The sequence below is a fragment of the Nerophis ophidion genome, linkage group LG06 (genome assembly GCF_033978795.1).
Source record: "Nerophis ophidion isolate RoL-2023_Sa linkage group LG06, RoL_Noph_v1.0, whole genome shotgun sequence".
Classification (NCBI taxonomy): Eukaryota; Metazoa; Chordata; class Actinopteri; order Syngnathiformes; family Syngnathidae; genus Nerophis; species Nerophis ophidion.
Window position 1 is genome coordinate 71538788 of NC_084616.1, and position 14037 is coordinate 71552824.

At 40.7% G+C, this 14037-nt stretch overlaps 1 protein-coding gene across 1 annotated transcript; it reads right to left on the reverse strand.

The window, feature by feature from the left end:
* Positions 1-507: 507 nt before the first annotated feature.
* tmem82 (transmembrane protein 82) lies at positions 508-12928 on the reverse strand. The gene is made up of 6 exons (XM_061904784.1): positions 12492-12928; positions 12345-12417; positions 8292-8475; positions 5894-6311; positions 1378-1562; positions 508-1274 (listed from the first exon to the last, which is right to left on the reverse strand). The coding sequence occupies exons 1-6, from the start codon at positions 12580-12582 to the stop codon at positions 1197-1199; spliced, it is 1029 nt and encodes a 342-aa protein (XP_061760768.1). The 5' UTR covers positions 12583-12928; the 3' UTR covers positions 508-1196.
* Positions 12929-14037: the final 1109 nt, after the last annotated feature.

Here is a 14037-nt window from a genome sequence, read left to right on the forward strand (position 1 = left end):
AGAGTGTCTTCACATTTGACCGGCGATGCTAAGACAGACATGGCACAGAGATGTATGGATAACCTGCAGATGCATTTGCAACGATTAAGTCAACAAAATCACAAAGGTGAGTTTTGTTGATGTTGTTGACTTATGTGCTAATCAGACATATTTGGTCGCGGCGTGACTGCCAGCTAATCGATGCTAACATGCTATTTAGGCTAGCTGTATGCAAATTTGAAACTGGATACCAACATGTAATGCGAAACAAACACTTACCAATCGACATCCATTGCTTTCGGTCCCCTAGAGGGGGTGGGGGGGTTGCCCACATTTGAGGTCCTCTCCAAGGTTCTCATAGTCATCATTGTCACTGGCGTCCCACTGGGTATGAGTTCTCCTTGCCCACTGGGTGTGAGTTTTTCCTTGCCCTTATGTGGGTTCTTCCGAGGGTGTCGTAGTCGTAGTGGTTTGTACAGTCCTTTGAGACATTTGTGATTTAGGGCTATATAAATAAACTTTAATTGATTGATTGATTTATTTATTTTTCAATAATAGTCTGTGTTGTGCTTTTCAGCAATAGTCTTTTGTGTGTGTCAGTCTCCCTCTCGCTCATGCTCCAACTCTAACACAGCGACAGGTGACTGGATAAGCAGGCCCAAGAGGGCCAGCTCACCTGTCGCTGATCTCGAAGCCGGTCCTGGCACACCTAGTTTCGCTGCAGGACAGCAGGCCACGCCCCTCCTCCACATGAGCATATCTATTAAATCGCAAACTTTAGAAGTATTTTTGGTGTCATAAATCAGATATATGCGATAATAACTTCAATACATAGGCAACATGTTTTTCCACTCTACTGGTACTTCGAAACTAAGGAGCGACAACTATTTTTGCAGCAGATTTCTGAAAACCCCAGTGTGGTCATATAAAAGTGTTTTTAACCATTGTTGAGCCAAGAGAGCCGCTAAAAAAAATCATACGGTTAAATATACTTGTTAAATAAAACCTCTGTCTTCTTTTTAATGAATACCTAGGCCTACTACGCTACGGTATTTTTAATGTTGGTTATTGGAGAGACACATTTTTTTTCCTGAGGTGGTTCTTGGTGAAAAAAAAGTTAGAGAACCACTGGGATGACATATTTGAGGAAATATTGTCCAAGTGCAACACATGTTTGGTAACACTTAAGTTGCTACAAAAAAAAGGAAATGCAAAGATTACGTCTGATGCTCCTCTTGTGCGCTTGGTCGTAGTCTCTGCCGTTTTTCAGCAGGTCTCGGAGGATCTTCTTCCACCTGGCAACATCAAAACATGACAAACTGTGTGAGATTACAGTCCAGAGTGAGAAAGCAAGTGTGTGTTATTGTGAATATGTTTGCAAACTAACACATGACTGACTTGCAAGGCTGCATCCAGCAGATCCCGTGTGGGGATGAGGCAGCTGGCCTCGCCCAGGAAACACACCAGGATGTGGAGCACGTCAGCCCAGCGTCCAACAGTCAGCATCAGGACCATCAGACCGCCGAGGCGCACCATTACCGCGTTCAGGACTGCCTGGCTCGGCGGGAGACTGTGATGCTCTTCTGCTTGATGAAAATGTAGCATTATTGTAAGGTTCACGTTTTGGAGACACATTGCCAAAAGTATTTGGCCACCCATCCAAATGATCAGAATCAAATGTCCTAATCACTTATGAATCACTGGTGTGGATGAACTTGACTGGCCTGCGCAGAGTCCTGACCTGAACCCATTAGAACACCTTTTTGGATGATTATGAATCACTAGTGTGGATGAACTTGACTGGCCTGCGCAGAGTCCTGACCTGAACCCATTAGAACACCTTTTTGGATGAATTACAACTGAGACTGGGGGGGTCTACGTATGAGTGATAACACCTTAATTACACGTTAGTAACATAAAATCATAAAGCGTTAATAACTTAAAAACTATAATAGATAACCAAACATTTTTGCAGCACAAACATAGCAGAAACTGATGGGACACGTTTGGAGAGATTTTGATACAGTTGAGGGGGTCGGGGTTGGGGGGGGGGGTCTACTTATGAGTAATAACACGTTTGTTACACGTCAGTAACTAAAACAAATCATACAGCGTTAATAACTTAAAAACTATAATAGTTAGACCACACATTTTTGCAGCACAAACATAGCAGAAACTAATGGGACACGTTTGGAGAGATTTTGACACACTTGAGGGGGTCGAGGATTGGGGGTGTAGTCTACTTATGAGTAATAACACATTAATTACGCGTTAGTAACATAAAATCATAAAGCATTAATAACTTAAAAACTATGATAGTTAGACCAAATATTTTTGCAGCAGAAACTAATGAGACATGTTTGGAGAGATTTTGACACAGTTGAGGGGGTCCGGGTTGGGGGTGTGGTCTACTTATGAGTAATAACACGTTAATTACGCGCTAGTAACATAAAATCATAAAGCGTTAACTTAAAAACTATAATAGTTAGACCAAACATTTTTGCAGCAGAAACTAATGAGACATGTTTGGAGAGATTTTGACACAGTTGAGGGGGTCAGGATTGGCAGTGTGGTCTACTTATGAGTAATAACACGTTAATTACACGTTAGTAACATAAAATCCTAAAGAGTTAATAACTTAAAAACTATAATAGTTAACCCAAACATTTTGGCAGCAGAAACCAATGAGACATGTTTGGAGAGATGTTGACACAGTTGAGGGGGTCAAGGTTGGAGGGTGTGGTCTACTTATGAGTAATAACACATTAATCACGCGTTAGTAACATAAAAATCATAAAGCGTTAATAACTTAAAAACTATAATAGAGCAAACATTTTTGCAGCACAAACATAGCAGAGATTTTGACACAGTTGAGGGGGTGAGCGTTGGGGGGGGTCCACTTGGGAGTAATAACACGTTAATTACATGTTAGTAACAAAAAATTATAAAGGGTAAATAACTTGAAAACGATAATAGTTAGACCAAACATTTTTGCAGCAGAAACTAATGAGACACGTTTGGGGAGATTTGGACACAGTTGAGGGGATGAGGTTGTAATAACACGTTAATTAACGTGTTATTACACGTTAGTAACAAAAATAATAAAGCGTTATTAACTTAAAAACTATAAGAGCAAACATTTTTGCAGCACAAACATAGCATAAATTAATGAGATACGTTTGGGGCGATTTTTACACAGTTGAGGGGGTGGGGTTGGGGTGTGGTCTACGTATGAGTAATAACACATCAATTACATGTTAGTAACATAAAATCATAAAGCGTAAATAACTTAAATACTATAATAGTTAGACCAAACATTTTTGCAGCACAAACATAGCAGAAACTAATGAGACACGTTTGGAGAGATTTTTACACAGTTGAGGGGGGTCTACTTATGAGTAATAACACGTTAATTACACGATAGTAACATAAAATCATAAAGCGTTAATGACTTAAAAACTATAATAGTTAGACCAAACATTAACAGAAACTAATGAGACACGTTTGGAGAGATTTTGACACAGTTGAGGGGGTGAGGGGTGGGGGTGGGGGTCTACTTATGAGTAATAACACGTTAATTACATGTTAGTAACATAAAATCGTAAAGCGTTAATAACCTAAAAACTATAATAGTTAGACCAAACATTTTTGCAGCAGAAACTAATGAGACATTTGGAGAGATTTTGACACAGTTGAGGGGGTGAGGGTCGGGGTTGGGGGGGGGGGGCATGGGGGGGGGGTCTACGTATGAGTAATAACACGTTAATTACACGTCAGTAACTAAAACAAAGCACACAGGGTTAATAACTTAAAAACTATAATAGTTAGACCAAACATTTTTGCAGCACAAACATTAACAGAAACAAATGAGACACGTTTGGAGAGATTTTGACACAGTTGAGGGGGTGAGGGGTGGGGGGGGGGGGGTCTACTTATGAGTAATAACACGTTAATTACATGTTAGTAACATAAAATCATAAAGCGTTAATAACTTAAAAACTATAATAGTTAGACCAAACATTTTTGCAGCACAAACATGAGCAGAAACAAATGAGACACGTTATGAGATTGTTACACTAAGTGAAGATTCTAAAGCAGACCTGGGCAAATGAGTTAAGCTTTTCAATCTGGCCCGCTGGACATTCCCGAATATTTTTTTTTTTTTAGATCTTTAAGATGGAAAGTGTAGCTGCCATTATGATGTGCAGTCATGTTTTCTAATGACCGTAAATCTTCAACTATACTAAGTATTTCAATGCTTGGAATCTGCGCTTTTGGATGATATACTAGTTACTATGGTCATCTAATTAGTTACTATTAGGGCTGCGAATCTTTGGGTGTCCCACGATTCGATTCAATATCGATTCTTGGGGTCACGATTCGATAATATATCGATTTTATTCGATTCTCGATTCAAAAACGATATTTTTCCGATTCAAAACGATTCTGTATTCATTCAATACATAGGATTTCAGCAGGATCTACCCCAGTCTGCTGACATGCCAGCAAAGTAGTAGATTTAAAAAAAAAAAAAGCTTTTATAATTGTAAAGGACAATGTTTTATCAACTGATTGCAATAATGTAAATTAGTTTTAACTATTAAACGAACCAAAGGTACGACTCATATTATCTTTGTGAAAACATTGGACACAGTGTGTTGTCAAGCTTATGAGATGCGATGCAAGTGTAAGCCACTGTGACACTATTGTTCTTTTTTATTATTTTTATAAATGTCTAATGATAATGTCAATGAGGGATTTTTAATCACTGCTATGCTGAAATTAAAAATTAGTATTGATACTGTTGTTGATAATATTCATTTTTGTTTCACTACTTTTGGTTTGTTCTGTGTCGTGTTTGTGTCTCCTCTCAATTCTTCTGTTTAGTGCAGTTCTGAGTGTTGCTGGGTCAGGTTTGGTTTTGGAATTGGATTGCATTGTTGTGGTATTGCTGTGTAGTGGTTTGTTGGATTGATTAAAAAAAATAAAATGTAAATAAAAAAAAACATTGATTTTGATTTTTTAAAAGCGGGAATCGATGGCTTCACGGGGTTAGTGCGTCTGCCTCACAATACGAAGTTCCTGCAGTCCTGGGTTCAAATCCAGGCTTGGGATCTTTCTGTGTGGAGTTTGCATGTTCTCCCCGTGAATGCGTGGGTTCCCTCCGGGTACTCCGGCTTCCTCCCACCTCCAAAGACATGCACCTGGGGATAGGCTCCTCCCACTTCCACTGTGTGAATGTGAGTGTGAATGTTGTCTGTCTATCTTTGTTGGCCCTGCGATGAGGTGGAGACTTGTCCAGGGTGTACCCCACCTTCCGCCCGATTGTAGCTGAGATAGGCGCCAGCGCCCCCCGCAACCCCTAAAAGGGAATAAGCGGTAGGAAATGGATGGATTCTGAATCGCACAATTTAAACGATTCGATTCATATTCGAATCGATTTTTTCCCACACCCCTAGTTACTATGGTAATCTACGTCGAAGCAGCTCAGACGAGGAACCAAGCAGTGTGGGTGGGGAGCGTTTCCACAGACGCGGAAGGAGATTTTCACAACAAATCTTAGTGTCAGATTGTAGTTGGGTTTATTTTATACCCTTCGCGTTCATATTTCACTGTTTGTTGCATTTTTTTTTGCCTTTCACTTGATTGTAAAATATGTCGATCTGAAAAGGGGTGTGAGGTTCATATTTTGTCAATATTCAGTGTTTTATCCTTCATAGAAAAATAAAAAATTCCATTACGTTTTTTTAGTCGGTCCATCATAACGTTTTTAGCATTCAATCAGACATTATTATGAGGTTTTGTATTAGTGTTCCTAAAAATAGATATACCAACCCCCAGACATGTTTTTTTCTCTAAACGCGGCCTCTGAGTCAAATTAATTGCCCAGGCCTGTTCTAAAGTGACTCCTCACCCTGCATGTAGACCACCAGCAGAGTATAGCAGATGGTCAGAGGTGTCCAAAACCTGAGCGCCTCGGTTGCAGACAGGAAGTGCTGATTGATGATGGACACGGCCGCCATAACAGCCACGGCAAAGGCAACAAGCAGCATCCTGCGCAAGGTGGGCAGCAGCAGCCCTGGGCCACAGGTCAGCAGGCTGATGCAAACGCCGCAGTATCGCTGCGAGCTGTGCAGTTTGTAGAGAGCTGCAACGTGGTGCAGCAAGGCCGAAACCTGCCTGGCCAAAAAGCCGCTGAGGGCAGCAGCCAGCAGCAGACACAGCCAGCGCTGCGGCGACCCCTTGTGGAGGAAGTGGAGACTGCAGGTGAGGCCGCAGCCCAGGGAGAACTGGCTTTGGACCAAGAGGTGCTGGAGCTGTGAGGAGGACTTCTGGAGGACGAGAAGGAATATTTGACAAACTCAGCAACTGACATAAAGTCATTTTGAATTAATTGTATTAATATTTTCATCCATCCATCCATTTTCTACCGCTTATTCCCTTTTGGGGTCGCGGGGGGCGCTGGCGCCTATTCATCTGCTATTCACATTCAGTTAAGTTAAAGTACCAATGATTGTCCCACACACTAGGTGTGGTGAAATTTGTCCTCGGAGAGTCCAAAGTGCGACCTGCAGCTTATTTTTACACATTCTGAAAACAAAATATACACATTGCGGATTAAAAAATTGCACAAAAAAATGCAAAAAGACCCCCGCATTTGGCCAAAATCCTTCCAAAAATGTAAGTTAAAAACGGATTTCTGTACGTCCTGTCATGATGTAGTGAAGTGAAGTGAATTATATTCATACAGCGCTTTTTCTCACCTTCCCTTTATTTCGAAAATCCTCGAAAAAAAGCAGCTAAATGAGCATTTAATATTTTCATTCATCTGCTATTCACATTCAGTTAAGTTAAAGTACCAATGATTGTCCCACACACTAGGTGTGGTGAAACTTGTCCTCTGAGAGTCCAAAGTGCGACCTGCAGCTTATTTTTGCACATTCTGAAAACAAAATACACACATTGCGGATTTAAAAATTGCACAAAAAAATGCAAAAAAAACCACCGCATTTGGCCAAAATCCTTCCAAAAATGTAAGTTAAAAACGGATTTCTGTACGTCCTGTCATGATGTAGTGAAGTGAAGTGAATTATATTTATACAGCGCTTTTTCTCACCTTCCCTTTATTTCGAAAATCCTCGAAAAAAAGCAGCTAAATGAGCATTTAATATTTTCATTCATCTGCTATTCACATTCAGTTAAGTTAAAGTACCAATGATTGTCACACACACACTAGGTGTGCTGAAATTTGTCCTCTGCATTTGACCCATCCCCTTGTTCATCCCCTGGGAGTTGAGGGGAGCAGTGAGCAGCAGCGGTGCCGCGCCCGGGAATAATTTTTTGGTGATTTAACCCCCAATTCCAATCCTTGATGCTGAGTGCCAAGCAGGGAGGTAATGGGTCCCATTTTTATAGTCTTTGGTATTACTCGACCTGGTTTTGAACTCACAACCTACCGATCTCAGGGCGGACACTGTAACCACTAGGCCATGAGAACCCCGGGACCCCAAAATGGATGGATGGGGAAAACTTTTATTTATTTTTTAAATTTTACACGTTTTGACTTTTTTTCCTGAAAAATATTTGACTTCATTCTCAGAACGTCAATGTTTTTAACTTTATTAACACATTTTAATAAAAATAAAATATGACTATACTTTCATAACTTGTTTTTTTGTTTAGCCCAGAAAGACCTTTATACTGGTATGAAAAAAACTAAAAGTTGTACAATTAAAATCTAAAAAAAAAAAACCATGTATAACTTCAACTACGTGATATTTAAAAACATTTTTTTTTCTCATATTCAGAATTTTAATGACTTTACTTAAGGGAATGTACATTTCTTTACATTTCACTGCGTGCCTAATACCGTATTTCCTTGAATTGCCGCCGAGGCGCTAATTATTTTAAAACTTCTTCTCACTCCGGCACTTACCAAAGGCATGCAGTACAAATTTGAGTGTGATGTAAGCTTGGACCTTAAATCCTACTGAATAGCTCTCAATCTTCTTCCCTTTATGTGATTTCAAATTACCAGTATTGAAATCAGCCTGAGCAGAGGACTAATTTTACCACACCTAGTGTGTGTGTGACAATCATTGGTACTTTAACTTTAAAGCACTTTGCTAACGGCTCATCAAACGGCATCGCCTGTACTGCCCACAGCCCACAGGGGGCGCATGTGTGCAGTCTCTCAGGATTGCTATGGTATACTCTTGATATATTAAGCACTAAAACATTTACTTACCTTGTCTTTGCAAAATACATCATCTCTAAGTGTTCATGTAGAAATGCAATCACGGGGGACTTACTTGACCCTGTGTAACCCAGCCGGAGACAGCTCGAAGACAGAACTCTAGGACCACCAGAGAGGCCACACGGGGACCTACAAAGGCCAACGTCCCCACCACCAAGAAGAACAGGAGCACCCCCGCCAGTCCACGTTTAGTCCCCCTCTGAGAGACCTTTTGGTGAGATGCATCGTTACCGCTCCAACTGTGGGTTGCAGAAGAAACAAAGCTGTTTTTGAATAATTTGAAATACATAGATATTGTGGAAGGATGCTGATATGTTTAGGAGTTCTTCCTTTTTACATAGCCATGTTTAGAGTAGCTAGTACTTTTCCTTTGTGTATTCTACCAGTCTCTCTTTGTCTTCAGATCCCAGGTTAGTCTCGTAAACCATCGGAATGTGAAGACAACCCCCACGTCTCTATCACTTTACGGTGTTGAGAGAAGGCGGAGGAGGGCTTTCTTTTGTGTGAAAGGAGTGTTTTTCCCTTGGAATGCCAGATCAACTAGAGTAGCCAATATGAATGTATTGGTTAAGTCAACCTCCTAAAGCTTTAGTAAAACTTGAAAATATTCCAATTCTGTCTGGATGGTCCTTCTTACTCAGTATATCCATCCATCCATCCATCCATCCATCTTCTTCCGCTTATCCGAGGTCGGGTCGCGGGGGCAGCAGCCTAAGCAGGGAAGCCCAGACTTCCCTCTCCCCAGCCACTTCGTCTAGCTCTTCCCGGGGGATCCCGAGGCGTTCCCAGGCCAGCCGGGAGACATAGTCTTCCCAACGTGTCCTGGGTCTTCCCCGAGGCCTCCTACCGGTTGGACGTGCCCTAAACACCTCCCTCGGGAGGCGTTCGGGTGGCATCCTGACCAGATGCCCGAACCACCTCATCTGGCTCCTCTCGATGTGGAGGAGCAGCGGCTTTACTTTGAGTTCCTCCTGGATGACAGAGCTTCTCACCCTATCTCTAAGGGAGAGCCCCGCCACACGGCGGAGGAAACTCATTTCGGCCGCTTGTACCCGTGATCTTATCCTTTCGGTCATGACCCAAAGCTCATGACCATAGGTGAGGATGGGAACGTAGATCGACCGGTAAATTGAGAGCTTTGCCTTCCGGCTCAGCTCCTTCTTCACCACAACAGATCGGTACAACGTCCGCATTACTGAAGACGCCGCACCGATCCGCCTGTCGATCTCACGATCCACTCTTCCCTCACTCGTGAACAAGACTCCTAGGTACTTGAACTCCTCCACTTGGGGCAGGGTCTCCTCCCCAACCCGGAGATGGCACTCCACCCTTTTCCGGGAGAGAACCATGGACTCGGATTTGGAGGTGCTGATTCTCATTCCGGCCGCTTCACACTCGGCTGCGAACCGATCCAGTGAGAGCTGAAGATCCCGGCCAGAGACCTAATACTTAATACTCAGCATATATGTCATCAAAAGAACTTGGGATTCCCTAGGAGGAAGAACTGGTCAGACGCAACAATTTGGGGGCTCGTCCGGGATGACACACATCTCTTGCACTCTTCTAGACAGACTCACTTGGCCAAACATAAATCCAGGTAAGCAGAGCCTTTTTGTAAAATCTGCATTAACAGTCTGTCCTGAAGTCTGTAAGTCAAACCCTGTTTTGGACCTCATAGGCAGAGTTGTAATATTGTAGTGTTAAGTGCATTTATACCTTACCCGCCTCTACATAATAGTTGTAAATAGTGGTCACCTCATGTCATTGAGTATGAACAATTATGATGGGTCGCTTCACTGACGAGTGAGCAAATAGTCGGGTGTGGCTTACCCTGGGTTTTTGGTCTTCCCTAAAAGAGTCACGGGTTCAAAGCCCTTAATATGGTACAGTAAATACTCACTGGTTGTAAGATCTCTGTGGCATTTATGTGCACTAAAATTTAGGAATGGGCCGTAGGCCATTTGTAAAAGTACAATAAAAACTCCCTGGTTGCGAGATCCCTGTGGCATCAATTGTGCACTAAAAATAAGGACCGTGCGGGTGGAGGCCCTTTGTACAAGAGAGACACAATGGACGGGGAGGTTGATCGAGAAAAATGTGTGGAGGCGGGTGGGGAAAATGTGATAACTGGTTACCATTTAATGGTCCTTCTTACTCAGCATACACAGTGGGGCAAAAAAGTATTTAGTCAGCCACCGACTGTGCAAGTTCTCCCACTTAAAATGATGACAGAGGTCTGTAATTTTCATCATAGGTACACTTCAACTATGAGAGACAGAACGTGAAAAAAAATCCAGGAGTTCACATTGTAGGAATTTTAAAGAATTTATTTGTAAATTATGGTGGAAAAATAAGTATTTGGTCAACCATTCAAAGCTCTCACTGATGGAACGAGGTTTTGGCTCAAAATCTCACGATACATGGCCCCATTCATTCTTTCCTTAACACGGATCAATCGTCCTGTCCCCTTAGCAGAAAAACAGCCCCAAATTATGATGTTTCCACCCCTATGCTTCACAGTAGTTATGGTGTTCTTGGGATGCAACTCAATATTCTTCTTCCTTCAAACATGATGAGTTGAGTTTATACCAACAAGTTCTATTTTGGTTTCATCTGACCACATGACATTCTCCCATGTGCTTTCTGGCAAACTTCAGAAGGGCCTGGACATGCACTGGTTTAAGCAGGGGGACACGTCTGGCACTGCAGGGTTTGATTCCCTGTCGGCGTAGTGTGTTACTGATGGTAACCTTTGTTACTTTGGTCCCAGCTCTTTGCAGGTCATTCACCAGGTTTCCCCGTGTGGTTCTGGGATTTTTGCTCACCTTTTCATGATCATTTTGATCCTCTGGGATGAGATCTTGTGTGGAGCCCCAGATCGAGGGAGATTATCAGTGGTCTTGTATGTCTTCCATTTTCTGATAATTGCTCCCACAGTTGATTTTTTCACACCAAGCTGCTTGCCTATTGTAGATTCACTCTTCTCAGTCTGGTGCAGGTCTACAATTCTTTTCCTGGTGTCCTTCGACAGCTCTTTGGTCTTGGCCAGAGTGGAATTTGGAGTCTGACTGTTTGAGGCTGTGGACAGGGGTCTTTTAAACAGATAACAAGTTCAAACAGGTTCCATTAATACAGGTAACAAGTGGCGGACAGAAGAAGTTACAGGTCTGTGAGAGCCAGAGATCTTCCTTGTTTGAAGTGACCAAATACTTATTTTCCACCATAATTTACAAATAAATTATTTAAAATTCCTGGATTTTTTTTTTCACATTCTGTCTCTCACAGTTGAAGTGTACCTATGATGTACTAACCATTCAAAGCTCTCACTGATGGAAGGAGGTTTTGGCTCAAAATCTCACGATACATGGCCCCATTCATTCTTTCCTTAACACGGATCAATCGTCCTGTCCCCTTAGCAGAAAAACAGCCCCAAAGCATGATGTTTCCACCCCCATGCTTCACAGTAGGTATGGTGTTCTTGGGATGCAACTCAGTATTCTTTTTCCTCCAAACACGACGAGTTGAGTTGTATTTTGGTTTCATCTGACCACATGACATTCTCCCAATCTTCTGCTGTATCATCCATGTATCCTTTTTGGTATAAACTCAACTCGTCGTGTTTGGAAGAAGAATACTGAGTTGCATCCCAAGAACACCACACCTACTGTGAAGCATGGGGGTGGAAACATCATACCTTTGGGCTGTTTTTCTGCTAAGGGGACAGGACGATTGATCCGTGTTAAGGAAAGAATGAATGGGGCCATGTATCGTGAGATTTTGAGCCAAAACCTCCTTCCATCAGTGAGAGCTTTGAATGGTTGACCAAATACTTATTTTCCACCATAATTTACAAATAAATTCCTACAATGTGAATTCCTGGATTTTTTTTTTCACATTCTGTCTCTCACAGTTGAAGTGTACCTATGAGGAAAATTACAGACCTCTGTCATCATTTTAAGTGGGAGAACTTGCACAATCGGTGGCTGACTAAATACTTTTTTGCCCCACTGTATGTCATCAAAAGAACTTGGTATTGACCAGTAACTTAAAATCCCTGGAAGGAAGAACTGGTCAGACGCAACAATTTGTTTGAATTAAAAGCACTTACCTTACGTCCTGAACATATAAATGTACTCTCAGTAGGGAGCGCAGCACTGAGATTCCACATGCACCAATCAGACCTGTGGGTTGCACACACACTCTTTTATTATGTCATCTTTTTTTTTTTAATCAAATAAATACAAGAACATCTTACCTTGAAGCAAACTGCAAAGTAGATTAACGTTTAAAGTCCACCACCCCGTCAAGTAGGACGTCGGAAGGAGCGACGCAAGAAAGGAAAACATAACCCCCTTCTTTTAAATGTCTAACTCCTCAAAGATATAACGGCGATGCATCTTCTTTAACAAAACAATACTCTTGTGATTCATGTTTTCTGTGTGTGTGGATATTCAAGATCTTGAAGTGCAGTTAATGATTTATTGGTGTCGCGCTTTGCCCGACCTGAGGCTGGTTCCAAAGGTCAGCACTCGGACTCATGACGGATCTTGGCAGCTATTGCACACGACTAACACCTTGTCACTTAAAATGATACTCATCCACAATCATGCACCTGCATGTTTAATTAAAGCATGACAACGTGGGATTTGAATGGAAAAGACAGGACATTATCTTGAAAATCGATCCAATCTATCCATTTTCTACCGCTTAAAAGCAGATTATGAGAGAATGCTTTACGTAGGAAATAAAGTTCTTTATAGGCCAAAGTAGAGTTTCACATTCAGAAAGTCCCCTCCCTGAATTGGAAACCTCCAGGGAGAATAAAATAAGAATTAGCGAGGATATACTGAGACAGGTCTGTTCGTCTTTCATGGTAATTTATTAAACATAAAACATACAGTACACATTGTTCATTTGGGTGTTTTAGTGTTATATTTAATCATATAAAATAGGGTACTAATCAAAATATTATTTTGAAATTTTAGTGATTTGCATCCTGACATTGCCTACAGGAGTGTTAATACTATTGAATATTTTTTTTATTTAATTTATTTCAAAATCCATATTTATATCAAAAATGGCAAAAAAGTAAAATGTTTATTTTGCATTAGTAACTTAAAATATCTTTAAAAACATTTTATTAATGTTTTTTTTAAATATAGTTTGGCAACATAATGTGGAATATTGGCATGTTATATACACCGTATTTAATACATTTTTATTGTAAGAACCTACAAAAAATACATCACTTACAAAACTATTATTTTTAAAACTATAATTTTCTTAAAACATATTCATCCATCCATTTTCTACCGCTTGTCCCTCTCGGGGTCGTGGGGTTGGCTGGAGCTCGGGCGGAAGGCGGCGTACACCCTGGACAAGTCGCCACAAACATTATTTTGAAGCATAACATTTACTATTAGGTTTTATATATATGTATATATATATATATATATATATATATATATATATATATATATATATATATATATATATATGTGTTTTTTTTCATTCACGTGTTGCATTAAACAAATGAAATCACAAATCCCAAAATATATAGACACAATTAATTTTGGCACCATAACTTTGGGTATTGGGCTGTTTGATATATCTATTCAATTAGTATTCCATTCATGTGTTACAATTAAAAATATTACAGTGTTAAATACTGTACTTAATGCATTTTTATTTTAATACATTTTAAAATGCAAATACATCACTTATAAAAATATATATATTTTTAATTATATTTTTGACTGCTCTGGTGTACATTTAGTCTGTTTTTTATTTCATCAAGTGAT